This window comes from Taurulus bubalis, assembly GCF_910589615.1.
Source record: "Taurulus bubalis genome assembly, chromosome: 13".
Taxonomy (NCBI): Eukaryota; Metazoa; Chordata; class Actinopteri; order Perciformes; family Cottidae; genus Taurulus; species Taurulus bubalis.
This window is the reverse complement of record NC_136601.1, coordinates 9,397,193-9,417,143: the sequence shown is the minus strand read 5'-3', so window position 1 is coordinate 9,417,143 and position 19,951 is coordinate 9,397,193. Positions and strand designations below refer to the sequence as shown.

General features: G+C 40.3%; 1 protein-coding gene across 1 annotated transcript in view; it reads right to left on the bottom strand.

Annotated features, from left to right (window-relative positions):
- The window catches only part of diaph2 (diaphanous-related formin 2), a gene marked incomplete at both ends in the record, with an annotated part of 346,857 nt that overhangs the window by 75,577 nt on the left and 251,329 nt on the right, over nucleotides 1-19,951 (bottom strand). The window contains one exon of the mRNA XM_079228942.1: nucleotides 13,637-13,761. Within this exon, the coding sequence (XP_079085068.1) occupies nucleotides 13,637-13,761 (125 nt within the window). The remainder of the gene's footprint in view (nucleotides 1-13,636; nucleotides 13,762-19,951) is intronic.

Here is a 19,951-nt window from a genome sequence, read left to right as displayed (position 1 = left end):
GCAATATAGAAAACAAACAGGCACATTAAAGCCAGGCACACAAGACAATTAAATAGAATCTGCTGAACCGAGGAGACAAATGGATTACATTCCAGCTTATTCACATCCACAGAAACCTCAAGGAACTTCCATTTGACGACTACTGCTCCTCGTTTTTTAGGTTACCGTTGAAGCAAAATGCTAAAAACAACAGGCACTGAGGTTGGCAATGAGGAATGGTTTTCTTTGTTCTCGTGAAGGTCAAATTAATATGTAGAATGTAGACTGTGGTGGGGTGATGATAAATATTTGGCTGTCTGTTCAGATGCAGAGTGAAAAGACATGGCCCTCCTGTGGGCATCGCTCCACATCTCTCTGGCCGCCTCCACGCCAGACCCATTTCACAACTTGTTCTACATCTGTGACACACAAACACACACACACATGTACACACTCTCACATAAACATTAATGCAGGGAAGGACCTTTCTCACAGACGCTCACACATACCGAATGTCCCTCGTCACCTTGCTCAGAGATGAATGAGTTTGCCACTGTCCTTTATCATTTTAATCACTTCAATGGAAAATGCCTCATTCACGGCTATCATTCTGTGCTGCCTTGCAGCGATCTCATGTGTACACATTCCTCACTCCTTCAAACGCCCCCTCACAGGCACAATGACCATCCCTCTCTGATCGTACAAACCCCTGTGATACTAGAGCCCCACGTAACCACCTCGACTATCTTTCCTGGCTAATACCAAGATGCCTGATCACAGTTATTAGTTTACAATCACATACATTAATGTGTATACAAATAGTTCACAAACACAAAGCAACTGAGGCTAATTGCAAGATCTACAGTTTGAGTTTGAATGAGAAAAATAAAAACAATATTATAGCATTCACCCCATGATATTTACTATGCTCTATCTATTTTTTGCTTGTTCAAAAAAACATGCCCACGTACAACATAATCTTGAGGTTTGAGGACAGCACATGCACAGAGCAACATTGTGAAAGACAGTTAATGGCTGAATTTAAACCCACTTGGGAATGATTGTACCATTTAACTACCTTAGCTGAATATAGGAGACTCAATAACAAAACAAGACTCCTCACCTCATTGTCCTGTTGTTCAAACAATAAGGGATAGTACATAATCATATCGAGGCACTGACAACTCTCTGGAACATTTTGAATTTCAAACGAACATTCATGTGATGAATATCAATGATAATATAGATGTGAGGCTTAAATAAGGTTGCCCTGAATGTATTAGGCACAGAAGCTTCCTTTGTAGCCATGGCACTCCAAGCAATGAAAATGCTAACATTAGAAATATAATTCAAATGATTATTTTCGGTAATCTCTAGCCTTCAAGCACAGAAAAAGGGAGGGTGCTACAATCCATTATTTTTATCGGACAATGGCAACGCTAAAATGAGAATTATAATTCAAGTTATTTTTTTATGTTTGGAAAAAAGGTAATCTCTTGTCTTTATGAAATGCACGAAAGAGGTGGAACATTATTTGTATTGGACATAAAAAAAGCAAACACAGATTTGTCCGTTGAAGAGCACTGCCCTGAGTAGGAATCCTGCTCTGCTGGTTTTGGTTTCGACATGCGAGTCTCCTCTACAGGAGGCAGCCCCGATGACGATTACTACTTTTAATTTTCTTTTGATGCACATTGTTTTTGTTACTTGCATAACTGTCACAGCTGAGATAATTTCAACAGTCAAACATATTTTGGTTCCTAAAACTGCAAAGGTGAACCAATTATGCGTCAATTATTTTTAAAGATTGTCCTTGCTACGGTTAGTTGGAATACCAAACGGCACTACAGGTTGTAAGATGGTGTAAGACAAGCTTTCCAGCCAAGTTGCAAGTGTGTGTTACAGCTGAAAACACTGTATGAGCGCAGAGCAGTCAGTGAGCTGACACTCACGTGCACTAACATGCACTAAGAGCATGCACGGAGTGCATGTCTATGTCATGGAAGCCAGAAGAAGCTCTGATAACAACACAAACAGAAGGAGAGCGATTTCATCGTCTTCTCGGGTAGACACTGGTCCACTAAAAGCAAAACCTTATGAGACAAGAGACGACAGAGTGAAGGTGATCGACGGTTCAATTGGATGATTACAGGCTTCTTCTTTTTTTCAAGCAGTCAGTGGCATCAAGATTTTGTGCTTTACTGATTATGTAACCCTTTTTTCCCCCCCCGGAAACAAACCATAGGCATTGTAGTACTGATGACAGTCTTCCTGAATACATGCATTAATGGACATTCTTTGAACAGCCTTGTTCGCAATGGTTACCTATAATGATTCAAATCAAATTTGCGAACCAGGTGAAAACCGCCATCATTAGTATTAAAGGGATAGACAGTGTCAAATGAACACAGTCCCATCATAATATATTGTTTTATTTAAGCAGTCTTTAAAAGTTTCATTGGTACACACAAACTGTAAGAGTAAGCTAATGGAGCATATCCAAATATATTATATTTTAGATTCAGCACATTGACCTTGCTCATAGAGGTTTAGGAATATGACCACTTGATCAATCAAGCCTGAGGCATCATAACCCCCGTTGTACTATTCATCACAAACATGACCCAAGAGCACATTCACTCTACAGAGCGCATACAAACTGCAGTCATTTAAATTGCTCAAGTTAGTCTTTATTTTTGCAATATCATATTTCAGATTGCCTCAAGAAACATTGTGGGAACCTTTCCGACATGTTTAAATCAATGATTGGTGCTGGGATCAGCTCTGCACTGGACATCTTATTCACTGCATTTTTTACAAAAGAAAGCATACAAATCTCCAGAATGGTGCTTTGATGATGGCAACCATACAGTAACACCACCACATCACCACTGAGCTGTGGGAGCACCAAACTGACGCGTCCCTCCAGTTAGCGCCTGTTTCTATCTACACCTCTGGATATGTGTTTTCACACCTGTGCCTGTTCTGTAACGTGTAACATCAGGACACAGTGAGACAGAAATGTGCTTGAATGCATTACAGTTGCAACCGCTGTTAGTGTGTTAAAACATTTCTGCACTCTTGGCTTGGAAGGGAGGAGGTGTATACATATTTTCAAAAACAAAATAGAAAAATAAATCTCATTATCACAAATGAATTGTGTGAAGTGGGAGGAGCCCCTGGTTTTAAAATCAGTTTTGTTCCACTGTTAACTAACATTTCAAAGATGTTTTTGTACAACAACCTCAATGTTCAGTGAGTCCAGTAACAGATTGGAAGTATCCTGGAAAATGCTAAAGGAATAAAGGGACAATGCTAATAGTAAATACAGTATGAAGCAATATTTAAACATGAATTAAAGGGTCTTTTCTTCCTCAGAATGCTGGTCATACCCTGTGGGTATTTCACACTTAATTTTACTTTGGTGAAAGAAACAAGAAGTACTTTCCTTCATAGAGAGGAGCAAATACTACTTTTTTTTATTGCCCGATGGATCATAGACCAATGACAAGACAGCCCAAATAAGTAAAGGGGAGTCAATGTGTTTCAAAATATATGCTTTCACATACTCACAGGCGGTCTGTGTGAAAGCGTAAAAGTGAGTAGAGTTCTCCAGTCTGCAATTTAGGATAAAAAGAGCATTCATCGTGTGTATTATCAAGTAATTTGAACAATAAAATGTGCAGAATCTCAAGGGGAGTTCATACAATTTTGCAACTTCTGTACACCCTCCACCGGTACCTTTTGAAAGTCGTGGCAAAGAAAAATAGAGGAGAGCCACAGAAAGAGAGATATGTCGCTTTGTCTCCATATGTGCTCTCTTCCAACCTATGTTCTTCAGTTAGGATGGAAAGCTGCAAGGCATCAAGGCAAAAAGCCCGGGGATCAACCATAAGTCTTAATCATAGAAAGTCAATTCAAGGGCAGCAGTTGCAGGTTCGGGTAGCAGATGTGTCTCACACATTCCTGTTGCTGTTAAATGGCAGGGCTTAGACCCACCAGCAGTATACAGTGTGTGTGTGTGTGTGTGTGTGTGTGTGTGTGTGTGTGTGTGTGTGTGTGTGTGTGTGTGTGTGTGTGTGTCCCCGCAAGAAACAGAAAGAGGAAATAGAAAGAGGGGAAATGGATTAGAAACATTTACGGCAATAATCAGTTGTTATTTTGGATGTCACTGCTATTACAGCTAACAGCAAGGTGTAAAGTGCCTCTCTCTCTCTGTCTGTCAGTGCACCAGCCAGAGGTCCCTCTTCACAGCAAACTGGCTCATCTCATATAATCATGTCCATGGAGGAGCCATCAACAACACAACCACTGACACTTCTGGAGGTTACCTTACGTATCCATGCAGTGTATCTGCTAATTAGAGGTTAATTGTCAATAAAAACCCACAAAGGCATGGCTGTTGCTTTGACTCACACTATCGTAGTGAAAGCTATAAAGATATAGCGTGTGACTACTCCATTTGCATATGCCTGACATAACTGTTTTGATGTATTGCAAAGCGGTTATGAGGATATCAGTACACAACAATGCAGATGTGGGAGTATGTAGACATATCAGGTGACGTTATGGACTCTGTGCCAAGTCAGTTACGGTAATATGGACCACAAAGATACATCAAGTGAAAATTAATCACTTGATTGATTTATCAATTGATAAAATAGTCAATTATTGACTGAATCTTTATTGACCTGTAGGCAGAGGCGGTATGTTACGTGACCCATCATTTATTTGGCTTGCTCAATCATCGCAACACATTGCTCATCAGGATATTGCTATCCTTTTAGGTTCAAACTAAGTTTATACAATGCTCCCATTCCATGCTACCAGTTCTAGTTTCTCTACTAATTAAGACTTTTGAAAAAAAAAAAAAACTATTGTCACACACAAAAAAGCACGGTCTCTTGAATAGAAAATTAGCAGTACCAGTATTTTCTTGATTGCTTGAATGAAGAGGGAGTATAGAGGCCTCCTAGCACATGTCACAAGCAAAGAATATCCACTAAAAGCTAGAATTCAACAGTGTGTTTTGACAATTCTGTCTCGGCCTTGACTGGCAGAGAATGCCAGCCAATCCCCATTTGAAATGCGACAAGGAAAAACAAAGCCTGTCAGAATGAGTTGGAGAGACGTCTACTGAGAGCCACATGTGGTGGGGGGGTGGGGGTGGTGAGAGGGGGGGGGAGAAAGAGAGAGAGACATATAGGGAGATAGAGAGACAAAGAGGGAGATAGAGAGACAAAAGGGGAGATAGAGAGAGATATAAACTATTCCTTCTCTCCATGACTCTGTCCCTGAGACACACGTCATGCTGCTCCCCCAACAGTGGGTGACTCTGACAGGATACTGTCTGTGCAGCATTCCCCCTCTGTGTGATTGATGAGCCTCATTTTGCCAATTACTGGAGAATCCCCTGTTGACTACCATCAGATTGCCGTTTGTAACTGTTAGTGTTTCTGACTGTCACAGATTCATTTTAATTAGAGATCTCTTTCTCCTCCGACTCTTCCATTGTGCCTCAAATTTGCGAAGCTGAGTGCACAGCGACATGCTGGGTCCACTGCGTTATTTGCTGTCATTCATTTATACACAAGTACATGCCTTAAACTGTTGAAGGCCACATCTTTTTGACGGAGTCAACCCTATTGTCGACCATATACAGTATCTTATAATCAATTAGCAAATGTAAGGTAATTAGTGCACTTTATTTGCATAATGAAGCGCTTAATTGCCCCCAAGTGTGCAAATGCAGTCAATAACTTCAGCTAATCGCTTGTTGGGACACGTATATATGAGCAGACTGCATAGTGATCGCTGGGTCCTGTCGGGGGGAGAAAGGATAGCCACCACGGAGCAAAGTTAGAAATCAACAGAGAGCCCAGTAGCAAACAGCAGAACAACACTGAATTCCCTCGACAGCATCAGCAAGAAAAGAATAACATTACTGTGGGGAGAGGGGAGGAAGTGTTTGGGCATTAGTTTGATTTACATTTTAGAGAGGCTTTCAACTGGCATACACAGCAACTTCAGCTAATGATACTCAGGCCTTTTTTTATCAAGGAGCTTTCCCCAGCCTTTTGGATGCTGCTTTATCGCAATTATTTGCAATAAGAGACAACAAATGGTGCTACTAGGTATTATACTGGTCTGTGGAGGAATAAATATTAGCCATTGTATAGATATGTGCTCTCTACACTATCTACTAGCATTAAGTACATTTCACCCAACTCATTTAACAATTTACCTGAATGGATAATGCAGTGGGCTATTAAGCACATGAAAACAGCATTGTATGTGCCATTTGGTCTGCATGCTTTTTTTCTTCCTGTGAGTCAACCTGCATTATTCAACTCCAACCATCTTCTTTTGTGGATTCAGATGCTGAAAAACACCCTAAATGCTTGGTGGCTCATATTCACTAGACAAATAACTCCGGTCACGTTTCCCTTCCACTTGCATTTGATAGAATAATTTGCCAACAATAGGCCTGCCATTCAACTGAGACTCAGGGATTTCATTAAAACATCAAATGAAAGTGAAATCATGAGCCATGACGATGGAGAGCGGGGATGGCTAAGCAGAGAAGCGTGGCTGGTGTCTACTGCAGGATTAGAGCTCAGCAACAAGTGCTCAAGGGGGGCTTTGCATCAAACCCAGGAGCCCATGACAAATGAGGGCGGCTGGGCTTCTGTCTATTACCCTGCACTAAGCTTAGGCCTTTTGGGGAAGTAATGAGGTGCAGATTGTTGCTGCTGCCACTGGGTCCTTAGCCCGACTTTCTGTAGAGCAGAAATAATCAGTGGAGACCTGGGCCCATAGGGACAAAGCAGCAGAGCAACACATGGAGACATGGAGATAAAAGAGATTAACTACAATAATTTCCTATGAACACTATAGTCTGTTACATACATTGGCTCCTCTCCTTCTGCATATTATTCCGTGACCCTGTATACTGTGTACCGACCGTACACAGGAAGTATAAGAATGAATGCAGACAGTGTGTAAGGAGGAATTTCCGATTGCTGGGGAGCAGCCCTGAATCCCGACAGGATCCAGTAGATCCCAAAGGACACCCTCCAAGACTGGCAGGGCATGGAGGCTTTATAAGTGGAATATGACAGTTGTTCACTCAGGAGCATAGGGCTAGATCCAGTGTACATCATTGGTGTACCTCCTGCACTCCAACACCACACCCCCTCCTGCCCCTGGGAGCTCTAGTCCAGGCAGCTTGTCAGCAAGCTTACTCTACTGGTTAATGGAGCTGCCACATCAGGCCGAGTGTCACAGCCTAACAAGATACTGATTGGCGAACTTCTAGGGAATTCACTCATATGACCAGAGGGCACCAATATATGGTCTTCTGTCTGGCGGTGAACACGATGGCCGACAGACAGGGCAATGGCAACATGATATTTTTTTGTACAGTACATGTATTCTGTGAAATCTATCACTTTTCTTTTTTGGAGGGGATTCATCAGACTTTGATACATGGCTGGTGTGTCTCATATATAATTCTGCTCTGAGAGGCAGAGCTGTCTGAGCCAAACTCAAAGATCTGTGTGAAGAGTTGTAGTTTGAATACGGTATGTCATGTGCTGCGGCATTATGGGCTGGAGATGCAATTCAACATATTTTATTCATATCTTTGGCTTCAAGTGTCAAGAGGTTGTAAAGCAATACATTTAAATCTATAGATAATGTTCGGGGAAACGATAATATTTTACAAAATTATTTGTAGAGCTGAAATGATTGGTTATTAATTGACTGGCCACTAATTTAATAATGCATTACTTATTTTATTAAAATAAGTAATTGATCAAACATAACTGCCTTTGTCTTTTCCTTTTTTAAATTTTAGATTATATTAATCTTTAGGTGTAACAAGATGAACAATAAATCAATGAGATACAGATGTCTGATAAGATAGTGAATACATTTGCTTTTTGGGCCAAATTATTATTGGTTTTATTGAAAAATTGCAAAATTGCAAATAAATATGAATGTAGCCCTAATGAGAAAGTTAACTGACATTATTATAAAAGTAATTAAACAAAAAAGTGCATACTGTATCCTGCAAATGAGCACTGAGGATGTTGTACTGTATGAATCCCAGCAGGGCAGTATGAGAGAAATACTGTATAATAGTTGATACTGGGTACGGTGGGTTAAGCAAAGGTCTATAAAGCTGTAAATACAAATGTTGGTCATAGCGTTTGTGCTTTGGAAAGTAAATTTAATGGACTCAGTCCGCAACAATGCCAGTTCATGCCTTATTTAAGGTTATTAAAAACTCCATATAAATGTGGTGCTTTCTATAATCGTCCTCAAAGGTATTACGACAGCGTTGGCTAAATAACGAAAAAGGAAATCCTGGTTAAGGCAGCAGCATAATCAACAACCTTTTTTTAATTTACATTTGGGGCTATTTCTTTGTAAAAACATAATTACAATATCATTTTAGTTTTAACAAATGTTTTATTTTTTTTAGACAGGCACCTATTAAAATGTGTTAATTAAAATTGTAACACCCCCTCTGACATGTGGAATGCAACATGAAAGATGCATATTTGTTGTAGGGATTGCAATTTTCTGTTGCTTTATACGAGGCTGGACTCTCATATTGAGGGGAGAGATACAAACACAGTATTCATACAGCCAAATAGTCTGCTTTTTTGCACCTTTACTTATTTACACTGGTTTCTTCTAATTTTTGATAATTAAAAGGCTCCGTGGTTTATCTGTGCTTCAGTTAATTGGCCACACAGTGAATTTCATTAGCGGTGGAAAACACTGTGTGTTTGGGGGAGGGGTGGTGGGGCTTAAAGTAAGGTGGTGATTAAGTCAGGAATTGTATGTGTGGCAAGAGGGTGGGTGTTTGTGTACTTGTGCTTTAAAAATTGTAATGTGCAACTGAAAGTGCCACCAGCATGATTTAACCCAGTTTTCTAATCCACAAACATTCAGAAATAAACACGAACATTCTGTAAATAATTTGACTTACCTCTCATTCACACACATAAAGGTGTGATAAAGAGGAATAACTTCTCCAAACAGCACTGTGCTTCTCCAGACAAAACAAGCCAGAAGCAGGGGATGTTTTCGCAGTTTAAACTCAGAAGCCTGCTAAATAGAACAATTGCTTCACTAACAACCATTTATTTAACCTTAAGTACCTGGTGCCGAAACAGGAGAATGCCATGTACACCTGGACACAAACCTAGCCTGAAGCTAACATGGTCTACAGCTATTGCTATTTGACAAAGGCCTTCCATAAACACATTGTGGTGAATCTCTTTTTTTGATGTGTGAACTAAATCAGGCTGAAGTATCTGAGAACAACAAAAAAGCTGGTACCTGTATAAATGCATCTGTCGATTTTTTAGGCCACAAAGGTTGTTTGGTGGTATTATGGGCTAGCCCTGGGACTGGGAAAAGTGTGTCTGGGCTGACCCTGTGTGGGCAGATACAAATGTGGTGTGAGAAGCTGGCACTGGTAGGTGTGTGAGCTTTGTAGGCTCACAGGACTTGAGGCTCTAAATTCATCAACAGGTAAGTCAGTAAATCTGTATTGCTGTTTGAACAGCTGCGTCTTCGTGACGGCAGGAAATTGTCAAGGAAGGCATCAATATCATCGACTTGCTTGGAATTGGAATTATTCCCCTCCCTCTTGGGTAAGAAGGCGGATTCCCAAATACACACCTAGACTGTTACTTGGATTTAACAAATACACTTTAGATACATAGCTATCACATATCTAAGCTCATCAGTTGGAGAATGCTGCCTAGTCCTTGACTATTTTAGGGAGGTTGCTTGGAATTCTGGGCAAATTAAGATAATAAAATGGCCATGAGCAATGGCTTCAAGCCACTCAGCTCCATTCACTCGTCCTTGTAGCTGTTTAATCGTTCATTATTTTACTCGGTGGATTCAATGACTGTGTAACTATACTACATACACATGCACAGGGGCAAATAACTAATTGTTCTGAAGAAAACAAAACAGTCAGTAAATGGCAGCATCAGAAAAAAATATATTAAGAAATTGGAAAATAAATACAACATACTCAAGAAAAGATCTACAGGAAAATATTAAAGATGCAAACAAACGCTGCTAGCATCCACATTTAACAATCGTTCGTCTCGTTCATGATTGTTACCATTGAACCTCAACTCTTAGCTATGGTGTTAGCATGAGGAAATAGGGTGGCTAACCCTCTTTTGATTTGTTATTCGCATTAGACGATTCTGAGAGACAAAATTAAGACTAACATAGCCTCATGAAGCTGGCCCCAGAAGACAGGTTCTTGTCACTCAATTTATGGGAATTGGAGAGAATGATGTGATCTGACTCTGGCCTACTGGGAAATAAAAGGCTAAGCGAAATATCAGTGGGTTGGGTTAAGGCATTGAGTACAGTGGGGGATGCATTGGACATGTCCAGGCACCCAAGGTTCAGTCCGGTCTCTCATCATCCCCATCGAGCCACCTCTCTACTATTAATATTCCAGTATGCAGAGTCCCGCTCTAAACCCCCAGAGCTACTCGATCATATCCAGCAGGAACTGGGTGTGTGTGAGTGGGTGTATGAGAGTGAGTGTGTGTGAGAGTGAGTGTGAGTGTGTGTGTGTGCGTGTGTGTGTGTGTGTGATGGCGATAGCCTCTCTGGTGAAATAGGGCTCTCTGGGGGCTTGTGCCTCAACTCTACAGCCTTTGTGGGCTCCCATTACTTCTGACAGATAGAGATCACTAAACTGCTGAACAAACACCCCATTCAGTCATTTGCATACATTACAGTAATGGAAAGAGAAAAATGTATCAATAAAGCCAAATGAAGTGCTTCCACTAAGCTCTTCATCGCTTTCTTCCTTTCATTCCATACTTCTTTCTTTCTGTATCTTCTCTTCTCATATTTCTATATTTTATAACTGCTACTGATCTGCTGCTGCACAGTTCTTGTCACATTATTTTCGGGAACGATTTTGTCTGAAAGATAAACACATCAGATGACTGATAAAGATGATAGATTCTCACACATTGTTTGTGCCAGACATAAATCTGACTTTTTAATGGGCAAAACCTAAAAATTCTGAAGCCCAAACAAATTAGGAACACTAATCATGCGTGGTGGGGAAAGACAAAACATAATTTATTGTTGAAGGTTTAATTAAAACTATGCTGCTTTGGGGCACATATTACATTTAAAATACCCTGCAGTGACCATGGCCTCCTGAAATTAATCTCAGGAAAAAAGCTCACAAGAGTCAGTGAAATAGAGGCACATGTACACCTACACATGCACTGTAAATTACTCTTTCTCTCTCTCTCTCTCTCTCTCTCTCTCTCTCTCTCTCTCTCTCTCTCCCCCCCCCCCCCTTCCCCCTCCACACACACTCAAACATCCAGACTGACTCATTCATCACAGTGCCCAGTAGTCGAGACAGCAGAGCTTCACTTAACTTTTTCAGGGTTGCTCAAGCATCAAATGCATGACTTTTAGCTGTTGTTGTTCTTCCATCTGTCATGCTTCAAGGAACCAATATCCTTTTTTTTTTAATCCCAGGGAAAAGTTTAAAGAGGTATGATTACCTTGACTCTGCTATCTTATGTGTACCAAAGGAAATGTCAACCAAAAATATACAGCACTGTATTCTACACTGTCATTGTTCCAACACTTTGCTGTGCAACACAGATTAGAGTGCTACCTAAGCTCATTGCAAACACTGGTACTAAAAACCTCAGCAAATCAAGCACGGCCTGGGCTTTCCATCTCTTGCACGAAAACAGCACAAAATGGAATGTCTTGGGAGGTTTAAGGCAGTAGAAAATATTGTCCTTGGTGACAGACTTCAGAAAAGTGGGTTAAGTTGAGACCCACACTTGTATATATATACACAAACACAAATGTCCTGGTGTAACAAACAGACGCATAGCTACTCCAAAGGCACTGAGGAAAATGTGATTGCAGACTTCTAGTGTCCTATTATTATGCATTGTAGTATGAACATCAAGACAAAGATGGAAAATAAAACTGTTTTATACTACATGAGACCAAAATACTCACTCGCACATAGTGGAAGCAAGCCTTGTTATGATTACATTATTATTAATTATGTCACTGTATTACAAACAGGAGATGAAATCCAGATAAAACACCAGGTAGGGAGAACAAACGAGCATGCACTTTTTATCGTTTGTTATCCTTCCTGTGCCTTCATCATATCCCCAAAAAATTGAACAGTGAAGATTTAAATATATTTCCAACTAAAGCAATTCTGCCACTTGGAAAATCAAGGGATGGGAAACTACTAATCATTACAAAAACACTCCAAAGTGGAAAACAGCGCAGATGGAGAATTAAATATATATGCTTGTCAGTGCCTTTCTGACTGGTGGATACTTTAAATAAGGCAGTAACCAAAATAGATCTCATTAAATCCTATTAAGCCTCCTTCCTAGCACCAAAACTCGATCAGGTGGGATGGGGCGAAAGGGGGAGGAAGTGGGGTGTTTTAGGTCACGGCCAGCCAGCCAGCTTCTCTCTGCCACCCTCTGGGGAGGAATTCCAGACAGTGAGGGAGAGCCATGCTGCAGTATATCTTCACTTCTCCATTTCCTCTCACTCAAGCCTCTAGTTCTCGGAGGAGCCTGGGAATCAATACTGACATCGGGGAGCAGAGTAGCTTTCTTGCCTGCTTGCTCTGCCTCCGAGCCGCCGCCAGGGAGGTCTCTGCTTCAGTTTTTTTTAATTACACAAATTTAAGTGCCCTTCTTTGACTGGGAGCAGATTGTTAATGTGTTAGGAGGCTATTACTCTTAAACCACCCAATGTGCAAACTCAGCCTTAATAAATCTTCGATTAAAAGGAAGCAAAAATCAGGTTGAATTCCATATTATGTGAGGGCGCCGAGCATATGGATACACCTACTCACTTGTTAAATTACTCAAGTAATTCTTTCTTTTCTTAATAATGCGAGAGATGAGCAAAGAAGACACTGCTTACTTCTTTACTGTTTCTCCCCCCCCCCACGAAAAGCACCCTAGCCTCAAGGTATTGACAACTAACTTGATTTCCACCATTGATCAAACCTATACAGTGAGGACCTTTCCTCTCAGAAAGGGCATTCAAGAAAGTGCAGAGACATGGCTAATTCAATTTGAGAGTAGAGACGCTTGGCTTTAAGTGAAACACTTTGTTATCGAAACAGGAGAGGTGCCATGAGAGATAGTGCACGGATGGTTGTGTGGAGAGACTTGTGGCCGGTCAGGAGATGAAATCAGGGATAGGCGATAAGTTGGTGTGAGGGGCAAGAGCCCCTATTAGAGTCTCCCAGGGGACAGGCAGTGGTGGCAGAGTGCGGTAAAAATAGCCACGGGCAGGATTTCACTCTTGGGACACAGGGAGGAGTGAAGGGGGAGATCCGATCAACATCTCATAGCAAGGCAGCCAGATCCATTCCCTACGTTCCCTTGGGTGCCACCTATCACGCCAAGTGACTCAAACTGCTTACCACTGCCAGGCAGAACACAAACAGCATGCTTGTTTGCCGCTGCCGTCCACAAAATGAAACATGCGATGCCTTAATATGCCAGAATACATTTGCTTCTGTGGAGCAGAAAGTCTCCAACTATTCAAGGTATGACCACCATAAAAAGGATATCATCATCTTCTCCACAAACTTATCTTGTTGGTCATCCGTCTTGGGGAAGTTCTTGATGTCGTTCTCAAGCCTCTGGATGTGACGTTCCATAGTGGCCAAACTGCTGTTTAAGATGTCAGCCGACACTGTGGAACAAATGAAAGAAAATACACATAATACATTAACCACAAGTAAGACACACTGGGTCATTGACAGGTTTCCAGTGACGGGACGTGTCCAAAATAAAACATTGAAGCTTTGTTGAAGTTTACATATTAAAACAACCTATGACTGAGTTAGACTATATGTCGTGACATACTGATACCTGCTTGAGCCATTTGTGTGTGGCCTAGAAAGCAGTCATGTGTAAACGTGTCTGTACAGTGTGCGTGCGGCTCATTAATCAGTCTGTAATCACTGCTTGCAGAGTTGCTGTGGAATCCACAGTATTCAGATCAGGCCTTTCAAGTGGAGACTTCAAACAGTAAGCAGTGTCTTAGGGGATCAGACGGGACAGGAGCATGGATGCAGTACCATGTTTCGGTTGCTGTTCAGGGTTTAGTCTTATTGACACACACACACACACACACACACACACACACACACACACACACACACACACACTGTATATAGGTCTTTGAAAACAACTGGTGTCGGAAAAGAAAAAAAAGAAACATTCAATTAAAAGTTATTTGCAGAAGTCAGAAAGTCTAAAACATTTTCCTTGATCTATTTCAAGATGTAAATATATTCAAATTGCCAGCTTACAATTCATTCATCGCAAGCAATGTATCAGTTAACTAAACTATAGATGGAATTTAGTAAATAGAATACTTGATTTGAAGATCTTATGTTTTTACTAATGTATAACACAGAATGTATTATATTATATTAAATGTATTGTATGTTCAATTTATATTGCTTTTGATATTCTTTTACAACTAAATCTGTTGGTGTTTGAGGCACAGAACTGACTGAAAAGACATAAATATGACAACCAAGAAAGTAAAGAGGTTAGACTACTGCCAAAACTATTTTGTAAGCCTTACGTGCAAAGCCAACATTGTACTGTAATGTACTCTAAGTAGGTTTATTTTCCACAATGTGACTTTAAAGCTACTGTACATTCATCTGAAACTTGAAGTGTGGGCCTGTACAAGAGGGAAGGTTGCAGGGTCACAAAACCAAATAGATTCTTCCTTCTGAGATTGTTAATATGCACAGAGCATTCAATCCCAGTGCAGCCTTGAGTTTAAACATGTTGGTGTAAGACAAAGAGATAAGCAAACCGATGGGTGCCCTGCTACAGGAATGATGTTGTCCATTGATCGTTGATAGTGCTGAGGGATCTTGCTTTTACTTGCATTTGAAATCCCGGGTTTCTACAGAACTGTAAGTGACAGCTGTTAGTGAATAAAATGCTGAATATCCGACCATTGGACAATCACCACAAGACAGAATTTTGTATCATGCACTCACAGCAAATAGTCCATCCTGATGCCCAGCTGGCCATAGTGATTGACACTGTTTGATAACCAAAATAATGCCCAATAAGCACAGCCCTCCTCACTTATGTCATTAAACCTACACTATAGTCCCACATCTGCAAGGCTAGCCCATCCACTAGACTGTAATTGAAGTGCTGAGGGAGTGAGGAGTTGGGTAATGGACAAGCTGTCAATAGATATGGCATCAATGACATAAGGGTCAAACTTGTCTTGCTTTACATCAATTCCATAGCTTGGATTTGCTTGCCCCCCCCCCTCTTTTCTGACAATAAGAATGAATGACACAATTGTGGACCCGCACCCCTGGCACACTGAAACAACCTTCAGCACAAATACAAAGGTATCTAAAGAACATTCCCAACAGAAAGCACACATTCACAGAAGCACACAAACTGCCAGCTGCGATCAGTCTCGAAAAAAATACAATAACAGTAAGGAGTGAGGTCACTGTCATTATTAGACTTTGTAGCCAGCCGACTGGCTGGACAGATTCAGTGACAGGGAATTTCACAGTCCCTCCTCCTCAAATCTAACAGAACCGGCTCCTGGGGATTACAGTGAGAAAACCACACTATCTGCCTGTTCCTCCACTGATAGGCCCTCTGAGATCCACATGCTCGTGTCACTATGATCGCAGCCTCAGTAATGGCAAAAAGACTTCATGATAGGTGGACAGATGGATGCAAGAGACGAAACAATTACATTCAAAGCAATGGAAAGGTCTTCTACAATCATTGTGGCTTTGGATAGTTGCTTGTGGCATGAGTGATAGTGTTTTGCTTATATTTGGTCTCTAACACTGATCACGGTAGCCAAAGAAACAGGGGCTCAAGTTAACTACGATGGTGTTCCAGGGGAGCCATTTACAGGATCACAGGGAAGCCATTATTGGACTACAATACAGCAAATGCGACAACATTTTTTGACATGGGAATTACTCACAGTTGAGACAAACTGACACATCGATGTATCGACTGACGTATATTTAATGTGTTGGTCTTCATACAAAACAATCTTAACATTATACTAATGACTGCAAGGCCTGCCAGAATCTTTCAATGACACCACAAATACTGGCCTTTGTGTTTCTAAGCCAGACACACAATTTCTTCTCAGGGACTGTAACTTGTTCTTCTCAACTTTTGTTGGCGTTCTTGTCAAGCAAAATAAATAACTGCAGAGACTGAGTGATGCATGGGGGACACAAAAGAGGACAAGAAAGACAAAAGAAATTTGGAGGACAAGAAGTGAACTTGTGTGAATAACAGACAACATAAAAAAGCTCCTCTGTGGTCAATATCTTTCAGTTATTGACATGAGCTCCGTAATGCTGGCCATCGATGAATTATTCATTCCCATGAACAAAAGACAGTCAAAGCGTAATTCATAAAGCTTTGTCCCGTTTCCTTCAAATAAACTGCCAGGGAAAAATACAGTGTAGCTCACAATACCAAATCAACTGCTATAATGTGAATATGTCAACTTTATATTCAGTCATTTGTAGAAGGGGGCAATTTTCATTTTGATTTATAGACAAATAATACCAATCTATCATCCTCTGCTCTTGCAATGCCACCAAAGGTTACAAAGGAAATAAAGATTTATTTTGAGTGTTGCTGCCAACGCAGAATAAAAGATCAAGTTTTAAATAATCTACACACTTGTGAAAACAAAGACAAATGCAACATAAAACCAAAGGAGAAGGTCGTTTGTGAATGCATTCATCACTTTAGCCAAATAAGTGTATGTTTGTGGGTGTGTAGAAGAGCAGATGAGCATGAGAGAAAGGCAAAAAGACACAGAAGACATGCATAAATAAAGACAGAAGTGCAGGGGAAAAAAATAATAATCTGGTGATACATTTTCCTAGACTGCTCTGAACTGTTTTATCTCCTGTATTTAGGAGCAGGTGAGATTTACCAGGATAATCTTTAAACGGCCGTTCCACTTTTGTTTTCACCTGTAAAACACGTGTGGAGGAAAAGTTGAGGAAAACGTTCTAGGCAAACTTTATTTAAATTTTTACACCTGGCTTTACTTTTTTCTTCTTCAGTTTTTTTTACAGATGGAAACAAGAGGAAGTTAGGGCTCCCATATTATAGTCATATTTAATATTGAATCATGTTTCAATATTAAAACAGTTTGTGTTGCACACAAATGTTACATTTTAACGCTAATATTGGTGGAGGTCCGTGAGTTGAATTAGGACCTAGATTGCTATATGTTAACTGCTCTGATGCTGTACCAATGCTGGCACAGCAGTACTTTGAGCTACATGCCAACGTCATCATTTTGTCAAAAAACAAAGCACTGAAAACATTTACATTTAGATTATGATCACCAAAGTCGTTACAATTCATCCTCAGGTGGACACTATTTATCTTCAGTTGAATTAAGTCTGTTTGGCTGCCGGAGTGTGGCCATGATAATATCAGCACTATATAGGTAAAAGGTCTTTCAAGCTCCAGAGATTATAGATGTTAAAATCTTTCAGGGCCCTGAAGAAGTAATCTGGCCCTAGCTTGTTATCTTTTCATCAGACCTCCTCTCACAGCCTCTTTGAATATATAGCATGGGGTGTAAAGAGGGAACAACCTTGAGGGGACTCTACACATGACCAGATACACATGTCTGCCAAAGGGCATATTCATCACATCGGGGCAAAACTGACTATTGATCAGCAGCATGATACCAGGACAATAATGCACTGTATGCTGATTCAAAAGCCTTTTCGACCAATTAGAGTCATTTTAAATACTCCCACCCCCTTTTAAAATGAACACTTACATGTTTTCCCCAATACAAATCATGTTTCTTTTTCATTTAGCTGTTGGTGGCACCTGAGAGTGAATAGGATATGAAGTGGGAGACAGACTAGAGTACATCAGAGGAACGAGACAAAAGGATAAACACAACTCTATGTGTTCCCCTTTCAGCAGGAATCAAAGCAGCTCCAGTTGCAGGAGTGAAAGTGATATTGTTGCTGTGACAAAGCAGTCACATTGTTCTGTCTGATTACCTCGGATCATGTGATGTTAAAAACATCAGGCTGAGAAAAGTGGCAAATGAGGGAATTTAATGGACAGCATAAACAAAAGAGAGGAAGGAGACCTTGTGGCACTTTATTCAACATTATGGTCCAGTTATCAGGCTGCAAGCAAATTATAACAGCTTGTTTGGGATTTCCAGTGCAGTAGAAATAAAAAAATCAAGTTACTTATCTATTTGTAAATAATGAAATGCACTACTTATGTTGCCTTATAAATAATTACACACATATAGAATAATTATATTGCTACAGCATACCAGTAAATAAACAATGACATTGGTAGACAATGCAATGCATCTAATTCGGGTGACACAAATCCACACTATGCACGATCACAATTTTCCATCAATGTTACACTAATTGCTTCCACATGAAAGGGTAAATCCTTTTTACTTTTGCTCTATTTCCTCTTTTAATTTGCATTTTCCTTAAACCCTCCATGTTACAGAACTGTTATGATAATGAAGGATTGGGTTTCTGATTAGAACTGATGGCCCCCTGTAGAGCAACACCATAAGGTTAAAATACGTTATGTTCAATCTGCAAATGCCAACTGCAGCAAGGATAACACACTCAAGCCTTTTCAATAAATCAAGATGTAATTAATATTGTTTTCTAATATAATATTATGGAGATGTATATGTTATACGTTAACTGCTCTGATGCTGTACCAATGCTGGCACAGCGATACTTTCATGCAAATGTCATAATTTGGTCAGAACCAAAGCACTGAAAACATTTACATTTTGATGATCACAGAAGTCATTACAATTCGTCCTCAGGTGGCCACTATTTATCTTATCAGCACTTGTAGTCTTTCAAGCTCCGGAGATTATATATGTTTATTATATATATATATATATATATATATATATATATATATATATATATATATATATATATATATATATATATATATATATATATATTGCATCGGGTCATCCAATATCTTAAAACCGCTTGCAAGATCTATAATGTAGTAGGAGCACATGAGCCAAGAAGAATAAAACCTGACATGGGAACTGCATAATTGTGAAATTTCAATATTTGAATGGAAGTATGGGCTGGAGCCAAAGAGCAAGCTTATAGCCAGACACCAAAAAAAAACACTTCACTGTACCTCCCACTCTGGAAGGAGGACTTGTTTACAATGGGGGTCATGTCTGTGAGACTTTATTGCTTTCGGCAGCCATCAGAGCTGCAGCCCAGTGCCAGATCTCTGGAGGAATTACAAATGGAGTCAATTACAATATATTTTGATGCATGGGAAAGTTTAGACATTGACCTGGGGTGATGACAATTCCCCAGGAAGTGCTGAGGAAATCAGTCAGGGCGATGTGCTGATGCTATATGCGAGACTCTGCCCTCTGCAATAAAAAAGAATCAGGAACTCACAGGGGCACAATGGTTTACCTCACTCTACTGACAATCAACCATCTAAATGCTTGTCATGGACTTACTTGAAGATGGTTATTTCTCTTTTCCAAGGTATATTGTTGTGGTATTGTTGTGATACAGTTCTGGTGTCACAAAAACAACTGAACGTTAGGAGTGCACTGGGTGGCTGCAGAGACAAGGCATTTGGTGCATGAAATATACTGATGCGTTGTTTACGAACACCATGGTTAGAGCCGGCTGGGTTGTTGAAAGAGTGAGATGTCAGGTGAAGTAGATGGCTCAGCTGGAGGATATTTTGAGTAAAATATCAGCTCTACCCCCATCAAGGTAAATTAACAGATGCAAAGTCTCTGGTATCTTTGTGAAAGCCACGCATACTAG